Here is a 13,777-nt window from a genome sequence, read left to right as displayed (position 1 = left end):
CTCCTCTTTTGTTTCACAGGAGGATGGTTTTACTAAAGAGTTAAGCACTGCCATGCAGCTCCTGAGAAACTGTCTTTATCAAAATGGAGACTGTAAGGTCAGTAGAGCTGCTGCTCAAAATCTCGATAGCCTTGAGGCCAATAAACAGTTTTTATGTGAGATACCAGGGGAGGGAAATGGAAATTGTCCGGATTTTATTTTTTAGACCTGGAGTTGACCGGTCTGTAAACTCCGTGTTAATCCTCAGTGCTGGGGGCCTTTCTTGTTTATGTCCGTCTCTTCACTTCAGCTTTGTCAGGAAACTTTGGCTTCAGGCAGGTCCAGCACCTCGGGGCTCCTCTGTCCATCTCAGCTGTTTGCTGGCCAGGCTGGGATGACTCGCGTGTGTGGCTTAGAAGGCGGGTGTTTTCAGCGGCAGGGGTCGGGCTCCGGGGCGGCTGAGCGCAGGCGTCTGAGCGGAAGGAAGGGTCCGTGGCTGCTACCCCGTGGGGGTGCCCGCAGCTCCTGCCCGCCGGCCCTGTCCACCCCGCGACCTCCCCCAGCCCTGCCCGGTGGTCACGCCAGCCAGGGAACCGCGGAGGTGTGCACCGGGGAGGGAGGCCGGCGCCGTCGGTTAAAGCACCGCGTCCCGGCTGTTCCCAGGGCTGAGGTCTCCGACGCTTTGATTTGCCTGTCATAGTGAAACCACACTTTTGAAGCATGAGTTTTCACACAGAAATACTGTGGAAAATGTGTAAGACAGAGATAAATGATAGAAACTGCCTTTTTAATTTTTTTTTTTTTGGTTCTCTTTGATAAAACTGGAAAAATGTACTAAATCTGAGAAATGAACATCTTAAACATCATGTATTCCTTAAGCCGTGTCTAATAATTTGTTCAAGACACGTCACTGACAATCTGTACTTTCAGTGAAATTTGCTGGGAAATAAGTGTTTCACACTTCATTGACATCCCAATTTTTTTTTAACTCAAAAGCGGCTGGTTGTTTAAAATTTGTGATTGTTTATGCTAAATACTATCCCTGTGGCTGGATGCAGTTACTACTCACAGGTGAGTAGTAACCCAGGGAACGTTCTGGAACACTTTCCAGGGGGGATCTGCCTGTCGAGATGCCTGAGAGGCCAGCCCGGTGCTGGTGGCAGGTGCAGCCCGCACAGCTGTCTCAGCAGTCTCCCAGCGGGCGCGGCCCTGTGCGGCCCTGCGTGGCGCAGTGGGGAGTGAATTGGAGAATGTTGCTCTTGCTCTTGAACACACGTGCCCCGCGGGGCGGAGCTTCTGGCTGCTCGTCCTGCCCCAGCTCACCTGAGCAGTCTGACATCATCACCCTTGGCTGTTTTTCGCTGAGTGGCGCGTCACGGAGTGGCCCCCTCCACCCCAGGGTCCATGGGTGTGCAGCGTGAAGGAAGGGGCTTCCCGTGTCTGTTTGGTGTGGGAACCGTGCAGGGCGAGGCCGGGGCAGGGGACTGGTATTCCAGGCAAAAGGCGATGAGGCCCCAGACACAGTGTCAGGGAAGGGGCCGGGGCTGGTGTAGATGCAAGATGCTGAGGAGAAAGAGGGGGATGTGGATGGTGTCCAACGCCAGCGTGTGCGGCTGAGCAGAGCTGGGCAGGAGACCTGAGGCCCAGCCTGTGCCGCAGCCCCTCCTGGTGTCTCTGGGGCGTCGGGGGAGCTGGCCCTGGTAAGTGGGTTCTCTGGTCTGGGACTCTGGGCGGTGCTGCAGGCTGGGGTTCCAGGAGTTAGCACCGCGTGTAGCCCCCGCGATCGGGGAAACTTCCAAAGGGAGGATGTAGTGCCAGCTGCGGCCACGTCCTTGGCAGCTATGGCCGTGCAAGAGAAGGCAGAGAGCGATGGGAAGGGAGCGCCGGGGAGGGCCTAGAGGTGATCCAGGCTGCGTGGAGTGAGGAGCAGCGCCTGGAAGAGGAGGCGCAGGCGCTGCGGGGGGGCAGGGGACAGCTGACGGTGCCGTCTGGGCAGCAGCCCTCAGGACGGAAATGGAGGCGAACGGAAGGTCGAGCCCGAGCTGGGGAGGTGGCTGCTGCCACACGCGCTCTCCAGGCTCTACTGAAGGGTGGTGTTGACACCCTCGGGCGTCCCGTGGTAAGGCATGTCAGTGTGTTTGTTGCACCGTGAGGTCAACCAAATAGAAACTGAAGTGAACGGACGGGGCCTAGTTATGGAGGAGACAAGTGGTGAGGAAGGCCGGATCTGCAGAGGGTGGTGCTCCCGGGCAGGGGACGGGTTGGGTCTGTGCTCTGGTCCCCGGTCCCCACGCCCAGCGCTGCCCTTGCTTCCACCTTCCCGCAGGAAGCCGCGCTTGAGGCTCACCTCGTGCCTGTCCTGCACGGCCTCTGGCCTTGGCTTTTGATGGACGACTCCCTGATGCAGGCCGCCTTGCAGCTGCTGTGCGTCTACACGGCCAACTTCCCGAACGGTAAGCAGAGACCAGGCCGCCTTTGGACAGTGCGCAAAAATGCTGATTTGAGGCAAAGATTTGAAGTGGCCTAGAAAAACGAAGAGTGTCTTGAAGTGTTCCTCCTGCTTACTGGGAGTGTCTGGTTAAAGGCAAGCTCCCTGGTGGCTGTGCAGGAGCAGGCGGGTGTTTATCGAGCCTGCGTTTGGGTGCGGAGGCATCTGATAGGTCGGGGGCAGAAAGGGAAATCGGCCCAATCACGTGGCAGAGGGAAAGTGAACTTCTTGGGGAACAGAGAAAGGAAAAGCTGAGGCATCAGGTCTTAACCCAGAAAGGGGAGGCCTCTGGGCGCCTGGAGCAGGAGACAGCGCGGGTCCCAGATGTGGGGGGCCTGGTGGCAGCCTGGCTGTTGGGTCCCTGGTCTTTCCCTCATTTGAGGACGTTATCGAGAGTGTATGCTGGGCCTGCGCAGGAGCAGAGACGGCAGGGGTGACCTGAGGGAGCCGAGGCTGTCTGGGAGGAGGGGAAGCAGCCCCGGGCGGCAGGAGACTGCGGAGGTGCTGGTTTCCCGTTTGACCTGCAGCTCGTCAACTTAAGGCCCAACTAGCCAGCAGGCTCCTGAGCTGCCCTGAGCAGCAGTCAGCAGCCCAGCCACCGGGTTCTGCAAATAAAAGATTTTCAGAGAAAAGGACAGAACTCAGGACCACTCGGAGCCCTCCTGGCACTGCCCTGGCCCACACAGCCCCTGTTGCCCCCGCAGCACCTGGCCTCTTGGGGGGCGTCCGTTCTCCTGCCCCCGCAAGCCAGTCTCTGGCCGCGGAGCCTGAGGATGCAGACTTCGGCTCCCGAGCCCTGGGCTCTCAGGGTCACAGTGCGGGCGTCTGTGCTTCTGCCTGACGTCACCGCCTCCCCAGCTCACCCCTTGCCTGTTGCTCGACAACGAGCAAAGGACACCTGTGTCCTAGCAGCAGTCTTGGAATGAATCTGTGTTACCTTCATGCTGAGAATTGATGTAAATGTTAGAATACTGGTCAGGTCACCAAATCGAGGACAAAATTCTTTTATCCTATCTGGTTTGTTTCCAAGCAAAATTGCATCATTTAGTAACAGTTTTCCTAAGAGTCACGGGGGCCATGGTGTTTGCACGCTGCTGCCCGCAGGAGTCCAGGACCGGACACCGCGTTTATTTGTGCTCCCTTCCCTTCTTACGGAATGTGCCAGCGCTTGGGAGCTGCGGGCTGAGCGAGCTGGGCACTGAGCGCTCTGACCCGCCCTCCCCGGGGCACGGCTGGTGTGCGCTGCCCCTGCCCGGGAGTATCGGACTCTCATTTTGTTTTCCTCCAGGAAATGAAGGTCTTAGGCTAAGTTATCTTCCATTCCTAAAATTCTGTTCTACACAAGCCCCTATTTGTGGCTGTCTTCTTGAGGAACTGTTAAAACCCATTCTGCTTACTTTAGTCCTTCAGCATAAATCCTGTGTTGGAAATGCCATCGAGATCATTAGGCCCCTAATGAGAGCAGTAGCTCCAGCAGGTGGACTGTGGGCACAACACGAGCCCTCACTGCAACCCTCAGCGCACAGGTTAATGGCCAAGTCATTTGGTAGATGCTTTGCAGTTCAGGATTTTTAAAAACGGACAGTGAAACAGAAGCATTGGGTGGGGGTTTTGCTTAAAGGTTGCAGTTCTGTCTGCTGGTCGAGTTCTGGACAACATCCCGTCCATGCCGCCTCCCGGGGGCCCGCCGGCAGCTCGCTGATGCAGAGCGTCCTCAAGTTGGCCTCCCAGATGTCCCTCGAGAACAGCACCGTCCAGCAGATGGTCTTCACGTTTCTTTCAAACCTGGCCCTGTCTCATGACTGTAAAGGAGTCATTCAAAAGGTAAGCACTTCGCCTCTCGTCATGCAGAGAGTCACCCAGTACGAGTGAAAGTCTAGAACTGAATTTGTAGGATTAATTTGACTGCAAGACATTTTATTTTAAAGGATTGTAAAAGGATTAAGGGGTTCGCTTTGTTTAAGCCAGTTGAGGGCGATACATGAGAAGTGACAGAAGCTAGAATACGATCGCACTGTTTCCTCTCAGTTTATCTTCTTAGCTTTTGGATTATATTTTATCTCTCTCTCAAAAATGAGGGTTTTAGAAAGACAGCTGTCTCACATGTGTATGAGATCATAAGAGTAATTTATTTGATCTTTAAAACAGACCAAATTGAGCAGTGACAATTCAGATTGTCAGGGTGGTTTATGAAATCACACCCCCCCCCGCCCCCCGCCCCTGAACTAGACCTGACTCTGGCAGAATAGAACTAGAACTGTCCTCAGGGGCACCAGTTCTGGAACTTCTTATTTCTGATTTTAATTGAGGTATTTTAAAAGGGATCGAATGAATTAAACAAATTCTAGTTCAGGTGTCCGGTCACTCTGTATTTGATGGGTATGAACAGGATCCCTAACCTGGAGGCCCCCTTCACTTTTGAGTGGAGACATTTGAGTCTCCAGAACTAGCACGTGGTAACGTGAGTGCTTCTGCGTCTCTTACCCGAAGGCCAAGCTAAGGGCAGAAGTTGGCAGCATGGCTAAGAATTGGGTCTTCTTATCCTCCACTGCGTCACCTCCCAGGCCCTCCCCCACTTTGAGTGTAGTCTCCAGATAAACAGCAGCCTTGCTAAGGAAGGCCGTCCCGGGCACACTGCAGCCAGCGCCCGCGGGCTCACGAGTGTCACTGTTAGTTTTCAGGGGCTTTGAGAGCCAGTGGGTGTCGCGGCGATGGTGTCAGGACGGCAGCCGTGGGGGGCCACGCCCTGTAAATGGCCCGCAGACCGGCGCCCTCACTCCCCCGAGGCAGCTGTGTGCTGGCCGTCCCGTGGGGCTGGCCACCTCCTCGGGCAGCGGTCGCCATGCTCCCACGAGCGGTGTACTGACCGGCCGCGCTCCCTGCGTCTTCTTGGGAGCACCTCGGCGGGAACCCCAGTGGGACCAACACTGATCTTGGGCTGGCAGGACTCTGAGCTGGAGACTCCTTCTGGTACGCCTCGGCGTGTTCATTTTGAGAATTGTTAGGTTCAACAAAACCAGCTCTCCGGCGCCGTCACGTCTCACTCTGGGGTTCTGTGCTGTGTGATGCTGGCGGGGTCAGATGCCGCTTGGGGCCAACTCCTGGCGTGGCTTTCCTTGGGCGCCTGCCCCAGCGGTGGGGGAGGCAGCCCCCACTGGCGGCTCTGCCTTCTCCCGCCTCTGTGGTCGTGAGCAGACGGGCCGCACGCACAGCCCACCCGCAGGACGCCCCGCCTCCTGCCCGCCGTGGGGAGAAGTCCACCCTCCGGGGTCTCGGAGGAAAGAGGACGCCCAGTCACATCAGCAACTCATACCCTGCCAAGGCCTCTGCCGCCTGCAAGGCCCCAGTGCTCCTGCGGCCCCCGTGTGGGGAGCGTGTGGGGAGCGAGGGGGGAGCTGGAGGAACTTTAACTGGGCTTCGAGGTGGGGAGGAGCTGGGAGAGCGCCAGGGCAGAGGGGAGCTTACAGTTTACTGGTTGCCTGGGTGACTTCTGCTGTTTCTCCTCTTCTTAGAGTCCTTTTGCATAAGTGTTAAGGTTATTATATAGATTCAAGCCCACATCTTGAATTAGGGCCAAGAGAGCCCAGGAAATAAGCCCGAGGAGATCATGGAACAAAGACGAGATATTCTGGGCGGTCAGGACGGGAAGTGTTAACACTTCTGCGCCCTGACCCACCCACCTGGGGTTCCCTCTACACCCCACTGCCTGGGATCCTACTCCCTGGGGAACTTCGAGACTTTTCCCTTTGTTTGCATGTAGATTATTCCAGAGGATAAGTTATTGTCTCTCCTCTAGCAAGGGATTGGGTGGGCTTTCCACAATGGGGAGGGGTTTTATGGAAGCTCAAAATGACTTCAACGTTTCAAGTGGCAGCTTTCTTTTCTCCAAGTTTCTGTAAGTTGATTAGAATGACCCGTAGCCATAAGAAACCGTGTGCAGCTGGGATAACATGAATATAAGGTGTAGCCACAGATTTCTTCTTTTAACACGGTGACCCCAGTGATTCCGATATCCTCACTACCAGAGTTGTTAATTGGTATCCAGACTGATTGGGGGTTTGTTTCTTTTTCCTCCCCATAGGATAGCTTTTAATGAGTAGCAAAATTGCCAGAAGGCAGACAGAAAGAGAAAACTCAAGAGGCCTGAAATAAATCCCCAAACTGAATTATCAATCCTAAATAATTGTGTTCACTATAGTTTATCCGAATCATGAAAGAATTAGTACAAATTAAAATTTGATCACTATTTTGTTCTCTAACTCTTAACTCTTTCACTTATACCTGGAAATAATGTAGATGGGTATTTGGAAGGAATTGGGAGGAGGGAGAAATTAAAGTTGGGGAAAAGAAGAGCAGAATCCCAGCTAATTGGTCTCCAAGGGACTGGGAAAATAATGAAAAGACTCAAGAAGAAAATAATATTCTCTCTCTTTGCCCTCAGAGTAACTTCTTGCAGAACTTCCTGTCTCTATCACTGCCGAAAGGAGGAAATAAGCATCTCAGTCACCTGAGTGTCCTTTGGCTGAAGTTGCTCCTGAGCATGTCCTTCGCGGAAGACGGGCAGCAGGCCATCCTGCGGCTGGACGGCGGCCTGGACCTGCTCACAGAGATGAGCAGGTTCAAGCCCAGGAGCGGCCCTCCCTTGCCTCTTCTGATCTTCCATAATATTTGCTTCAGTCCTGCTAACAAGCCCAAGATCCTGGCTAATGGTAAATATTCGTATTACAGGCCACGCAAATGCGTATCTATTTATACATGTGGTTATTAAAATACAAAATGGTTCTATAAATAATTTGCCAGGCAGTTATTAGGTGCCCACCATGTTCACGAGGTCGCTGTAGGAGGCTCCATCCTCAGAAGAGACTGGGAGGCCTCAAGGACCTCGGGGCTCTGGGCTGACGGGTGAGGTCGTGACACACAGGCTAGATGCAGAGGTGGGAGCCTGCGGCTGGCCGGCTACTCCCTGCCCCCTGCCCCCCCCCCCCCCCCCCGTAGTCTCTCTGACTCCTCGCTGCTCTGCTTTCTGAGCGGAAGCCGGCCGGTGGGGGGAGCCTTTGCAGACCCTTCTGCGAGGTTGTGATCCCCACACCCTTCTTTCCATCTTCTTCTCCTCCTTCCAGGCTGTTTTTTTGTTGTGTCCAGGGAGGTAAGAGGTGCAGAGAAAGCTCCTGGGCTCAAGGACAGTCTCCAGCACTGTGGGCTTGGCTTTTTGCCCAGGGGTGCCAAGGATTGGGGGCGGGAGTCAAGACCTCGAATCTCCTGGGCCTTCCTGTCCGTATCAAGCTCCCAAGAACCAGCTCCTCCCAAGAACCAGCCTGAGAGGAGAAGGCTGGGTCAGAGCTAAGCTGGTCCCCAAAAAGAAGAGAAAAAAAAGTGTGAGAATGGACACTACAGCCAGCCCTCCGTCCTGCCCCCAGAGTACTCACTCTATGGCCTGAGAGGCCGTGGTCTGGGTTTGAGCTGAACCTCCATGGCCAGGCCCTTCAGGTGCTTGGCAGTAGCAAACTGCCGCTCTGACGGACGCAGGACAGGCTCACATGAGGCCTTGGGGAACCTCCACCAAAAATTTGTCAAAAGCATCCGCCAATACACAGTAAAAGATGACCAGGAACATATGGGAAAACAGAACATGACTGAGAACCGGCGGGGGGGATGTCCCAGCTAACCTTCTGACTATATACTACAATAATGAGATGCAGATTTTCAAATAACTTTATATTATTTTTAGATAAATAAATGACAAGCCTGAAAATATATGTAGAGAGCAGGAGAGTGAAAAATTGAAGGATTTTATTCAGAAACCAGACAGATTCTAGAATCATTGTCCAGTATGGTGATCAGCTGCATGTAACTATTTTAATGTAAATCACTTGAAATGCTGTTTCCATTTGCGTTAGCTGCTGTGACCCCGGGCTCCCTTATGAGCCCACCTGTAACTTTCTGTCATTGCGGGATGTCCTTGTAGCAGCACTATTTTAGAGCTTCGTCACTACGATGAAAAACTCCGTGTACGTGTGTGGCTGTCAACAAGTCAGGGGAGCAGAGGACAGAATTAGAAATTAGAAGATAGATCAGAAGAGTAATATCCGGAATACAGCACGGAAAGCTAAACGGACCAGAGAGGATCAAGGAATAAAATGTTTAAGTGACAGAGCAGATACTTTGAGATAATCTGCTGTATGTTTCTTTAGCCCTGGCTTTAATTTTATTTCACTTTTTATTATGTAAAATTTCAATCATATAAAAATTCAGTGAAGCCCCGTATATTATAATTACTGTTTAATTGAAGTCCTAGATGGAGAGAAAAGAGGAAATATTTGAAGAGGTGATGACTCAAAATGTTGAGAATTGTTTTAAGACACGAATCCACAGATTCACCAGACTCAGTTAATTCTAAAGCAGATACATCAGAATACATCCACATGTCCTAGTGAATCTGCTGAAAACTAAAGAAAAAAAATTAAAATGGATACTTCCCCCGATAGAGGTAACTGAGGAACATTTATTCAAGAAAAAATAAAAAAATCAGAAAATCTCATAACCTTGCAATATTTTGAATTAGTCAAAAATCCAGCCATATAGTGTCCCTCAGTGGGACACCCCTTCAGCAGGCAGCGAGGCCACACAGACACAGACCCCTGCCGAGAGTGGACAAGAAGGAAAGCGGCGCTCGTCCCGCAAGGCTAACGCCTTAGAATGTGGTAAGGACAGGGTGTCGGGAGAATGCTTAACCCCCAGCTCCCGGGGGCCCGACATGGATGCCGATGACAGTAAATAAATAGAAATTGTATTTGTAGAAATGGATGCGTTTTAAATTCCCCAGTGGCGCCGACTGTGTATTCCGACGGGGCCTGACCAGTCCCGGAGGGGGTGCAGTGTGATGCCCAGACTGAACGTTTTAAAATGTGTTTGTTACTAGAAAAAGTCGTCGGCGTGCTCGCCGCCTCCCTGGAGAGTGAGAGTCGGGACGTGCAGCGGGTCGGAGCGGCTGCACTCTGGGCGCTGAGTCACAATTACCCCAAGGTCAGTGGCTCAGGGGGTCCCTCTGGGGGTGGGCAAGCCCGACGCCCCAGGGTCGCCGAGGAGGGCCAGCCCGGGAGGCGCCCCGCGGTGGTGACCTTGCCGACCGGAGTCCCGGTTCAGAGGTGCCCCTTTGCGTTCTCCCCATTAACGCATGAACTTGCCATGTTCAGGTGGGGGTCGGGGAAGAAAGACACGGGGGTCAGCTGGGGAAGGGTGTGGGCGGGGTGCTGGCACAACTGATGTATAACAGGAGATCTTCCAGCTGCCTCACAGGTTTTCTGAAATTCTGTTAGCTCCTGCAGTCCGTGACAGCACAGGGGGCACTGTGGTGCCCTCCTGCTTAACCCGGGGACTGAATCTAACCGATAGATTTTTCTGTGTTGTCTCCAGGCAAAAACAACTTTGAAAAATCCATTAATAAAAAGAAGAGTGGATGAAGCTTATTCCTTAGTGAAGAACAGTAAGTTTCTTTAAGAGATTCGGGTCACCCTTAGACGCTGGACAGGGTTGGGGCCATCACAGCGCAGACGCAGTTTTACGCACGCACGTTTCACTCTGATGTTCGAGGAGCTTTTCTGTTGAAGGTTTGGGAAACGTGCCAGTATTTGGTCCTTTCTCTTCACTGTAGCATTTTTTTAAATACTACAGTGTTCAGACAGATGATGATTCAAAGATACGGTGCTTCTTAGACACGTCTGTGATCTTCCTACAAGTCATTTTTTTTTTTTCCCTCGGAATTCCTTTGCCAAGGGCTGCGGCCGTGTGCACGTGTGTTCTTAGGTGGTGGGAACTCAGCCCAATTAGAATTGACCTTGAACAGAAAACTGATCTGACATCAGGGAGCTGAATCGCAGTCGTCCAAGAGTAGCTGGGCCCAGTGCCCTTGTCCGCTGGCCCGGGAGGTGGCCGTGTCGCGCGGCTGCCGGCTTCTCAGAGCCACTGCCCCGGGACAGACCGTGTCTGTCCCGCCCTGTGCTAGAACAGCTGCTTGTTGATTTGTGTTTTTATTGTGTGATTTTTTCATTTGTGGTTTGGGCTTTGGGGGTCTTGTCTTGCTTCTGTGACCCTGAGTTTCCAGAGGCCACGGGATCCCTCAGGGAGAGGTTGTTTTTATTCTCTGGCTAAATCATTGGTAAAAAATAGGAATTCTGTACCTCTTAATTTTTTGAAAAAGTCAACCTCATAATGCGAGTGCATCGAGAGCTTAAATAGAACTTTGGATATAAATCCTATCTGTGTGTGTGTGTCCACCCTTACGTGTCCTGCCCAATTTAATAAACTTACTCTCCCCTGTTCTTATTTTTCTACCGCAGCTTTCTCAAACTCAGAAGAAACCCCTCTAAATGCCTATTATTTGCAATGTCTTGAAAACCTGGCCCAGCTCCTCAACTCTTCATGAGCCTATGCGGGCCTGGCCCTGCAGCTGGTGGCCACAGGAGGGTGCCCGGTGCACCCAATCTCGGTGGCAGCTGTTTCCTAGACAGGCTCGGTCCTCCGGGTGTGGACCCCTCCCTGCGAGGAGAACCGTAACGGGGGTGTGTCCCCCCCCCCCCCCGCCCCTTCGGACTGCTCTCCCTCGGTAAGAGCCGCCGATGGGAAGATGGTGAAGACACGGAAAGCTCCAGGAACACAAATGTTCTTACCTTTATCTATGCAATTTGTTTTGTAAAAATTCTATTTAACAGTTATTTAATAAAACATTTTTAGAAACTGAAAATTGACGACTAATTGCTGCTTGTAGACTTTTCGGGCTCATGAATATAAATGTTAGGAATTGAAAGAAGGCGTTGTTTTCTGAAGTTCTATTTTAAAAAATGTTTTACATGAACTGTGGCTCTTGTCAATACAAATCCTTATTTTTCAAACCTTTATATTGTCCGGGTGAAGGAAAACTCCCGTGTTTTTGTGAAGAGCGTCTTTCTGTAACTTTTAGCGACATTAGCTCCTCTCTCTACAACTGGTAAATCTGTCACTTTTCATAATTCTCACCTTCTAACTTCTGAAATGCTGGGTGGTGAGGATGGAGAGGGAGTGTGGTCATTCAGACCTGGGTTCAAATTCTAGCTCAGCCAGAGCGCCCTGAAAAGCACTTGGGGAGCAGCTGTGAGCACTGCGGCCCCGCTCCCAGCCCAGCTGTGGTTCTGAACGTGAAACTTAAAATCAACTTGAGTACTAATCGCTTTCAGCAGTTCCCCCAACTCTTGGAAGATAATTGTGTCTAAGAAAAGAAACATAAAAGCTGAAATACGTGTGTGGGGGTGTATACCTGTGCACACACACACACTCACGTTCCAAGTGTTGCGTTATGGTTAAATAGAACAAAGTTAGCTTCTTATTAAGCACCGTTAGCAATGCGATGTTCCTTAAGCTGAAAGTAGAGGACAAAATACACGCCACGTGTGGCCGCAGCATAGACGCGTGGACCTTGGGGAGTCACTGGGCGGAAGTCTGGGAGATGGAGGCGGGAGGCCGAAAACCCCCTGGGCGGCGGACGTTCCTCTGAAGCGGTGACTGTGCCGACGTCCTGAAAGATCCTCCAGTTCTCAGAGCCGGAGGCTCAGGACTTATTTCTCCTCTTCCTGGTTTCCTATCACCCGAGCCGTTGCTTGGAATGCCGTGGTCAAGCCCGTGGTGAGTAATGACCTGGATTTCTCTGTGCCGCCATCTGAAGAGCGCCCCTGGGCGTGGGCGCTGGCCTCAGAACGTTTATTGCTGAATCCATCTTCCTCTAAAGCCAGCTGCTTGCTGGGCTGGAGGTGAACACATGCGGCTGCGAGGTGGCGAGGTGGCGAGGTGGCGTGTGTCTGTGGCTGCTAAGTGTTAAGTTGAGACTGGAACAAAATGACACTGATAAGCCTGAGGCATTAGCCACTGTGCTACGCCTTTTTTTAATTATTTTTTTTTTTGCATTGACATTCCTGTCTTTGTGTTTGGATCTTACAGATAACTTCCATTTTCCTACAAAAATTAGGTGTCTTCAGGGCTCCGATTATTTCCTTTACATTCCATGATGATTTGACACCGCAGGGAGGCCTCTGCCTGGCTCTCTGGCATCAGGAAGAACTGCAGTTGATTCCCCACCCCCCACCACCTCCCCCAGCAGCTTGAGGTAGCACCAGAGGGGGGTTTAGCCCAGTGGTCAGAACCACTCAGGGACGCCCCCGCTGGAGCCTGGAAAGATACAGCCTGGGAAGAGGAGAGAGGCCACGGCTTCAGGAAAGGGCGGTCTGCTGGGGCCCCAGACCCTGTGTCTTCACAGCCATGCGGGGAAGTTGTGAGCAGAAGGTCCCTGAGGTGGCGCTTGCTATTTCAGCAGCTCTCCGGGGGGGCTCTGCCCTGGGGACTCACCGGCATCCCCGTCTCCTGGGGTGCTTCTGGAAAAGCAGAGTCGTGGACCCGCTGAAACAGACCGAGGCCTGTTTCCAGAATTGTTAGCAAGCTCCCCGGGGGGCTGCGGCTCACGCCATTTGAGAACCCCTGGTGGAGCGCCCTGATTGTGCACTAAGCTGCCTGGAGCCTGCAAACATCTCTCGGCTGCTTACTGATGGGGCCAGGACTAGAATCCGGCGTCTGGAAGGCGGGTCAAGTGTCCTCCAATCACGCCGCTCTCCATCTGGGACTCCATCTGGGCCGGGGCTCCCGGTCCCCAAGCCCTCTCCGTGGGTCAGCGTGTCCCGGCTCTGAGGACGCCCCCAGGCCGGCCTTGCTGGTGCGACAGGCAGACCCAGGCCCTGAGGCCGGGGTCTGAGACCACTAGCAGTTGCAGGGAGGAGGCAGCGCTGGTTTTGCAATCAGCAAACACTCAGGGTAAGCGGCCACCCTAGCGAGTGCCCTTCCCTGGGTGGGCCCGTTGGTGTCCTGGAAAGAAGGGGGTGAAGTGTGCGCATTTCCCTACAGAGCCTCGGTTTTCCCCTGCAGTGTTTACTCCTCATCAGCCCCTGAGTGTTTGCAGCTGCCCTCTCCTCCGTGGCCTGAGATCGGCTTCTCCACGCATCATGTTCCCCAAGTTTGGCGGCTCACTTGATGCCATCACCAGGGAGCCAGTGGCCTCGGGGAGCGAGAGCCAGACGGACCAGCACAGGATTAGGGCTTCTTCAATAAGGAAAGGGAGGAACAGAAGCGTCTCGCCTTCGGTGCCCTCTGTGTTCTCAGCCCAAACCACCTCACTCTGTAAGCGCAGCAGCGGCTCCCGCGGCCATCAGGGCCTTGTGCCTCCGGTGCCGTATCCAGGGACAGGAGGCCGACTCGGCCTAAGGAGAAGAGCCCACCGGGGCCCCTGGGGGGCTG

The 13,777-nt window shown here is 53.1% G+C and overlaps 1 protein-coding gene across 3 annotated transcripts in view; it reads left to right on the top strand.

Annotated features, from left to right (window-relative positions):
• The window catches only part of RTTN (rotatin), a gene marked incomplete at both ends in the record, with an annotated part of 107,817 nt that extends 96,928 nt beyond the window's left edge, over positions 1-10,889 (top strand). For all 3 annotated transcript variants that reach the window (XM_084252120.1, XM_084252118.1, XM_084252119.1), the window contains 7 exons: positions 20-97; positions 2,306-2,432; positions 4,089-4,291; positions 6,909-7,176; positions 9,387-9,490; positions 9,881-9,950; positions 10,804-10,889. In XM_084252120.1, the coding sequence (XP_084108246.1) occupies positions 20-97; positions 2,306-2,432; positions 4,089-4,291; positions 6,909-7,176; positions 9,387-9,490; positions 9,881-9,950; positions 10,804-10,889 (936 nt within the window). The remainder of the gene's footprint in view (positions 1-19; positions 98-2,305; positions 2,433-4,088; positions 4,292-6,908; positions 7,177-9,386; positions 9,491-9,880; positions 9,951-10,803) is intronic.
• Between the last annotated feature and the right edge of the window lie 2,888 nt (positions 10,890-13,777).

The sequence above is a fragment of the Talpa europaea genome (genome assembly GCF_964194135.1).
Source record: "Talpa europaea genome assembly, chromosome: 13".
NCBI lineage: Eukaryota > Metazoa > Chordata > Mammalia > Eulipotyphla > Talpidae > Talpa > Talpa europaea.
Note: the sequence above shows the minus strand (reverse complement) of the source record. Positions and strands in the feature narration are given on the sequence as shown.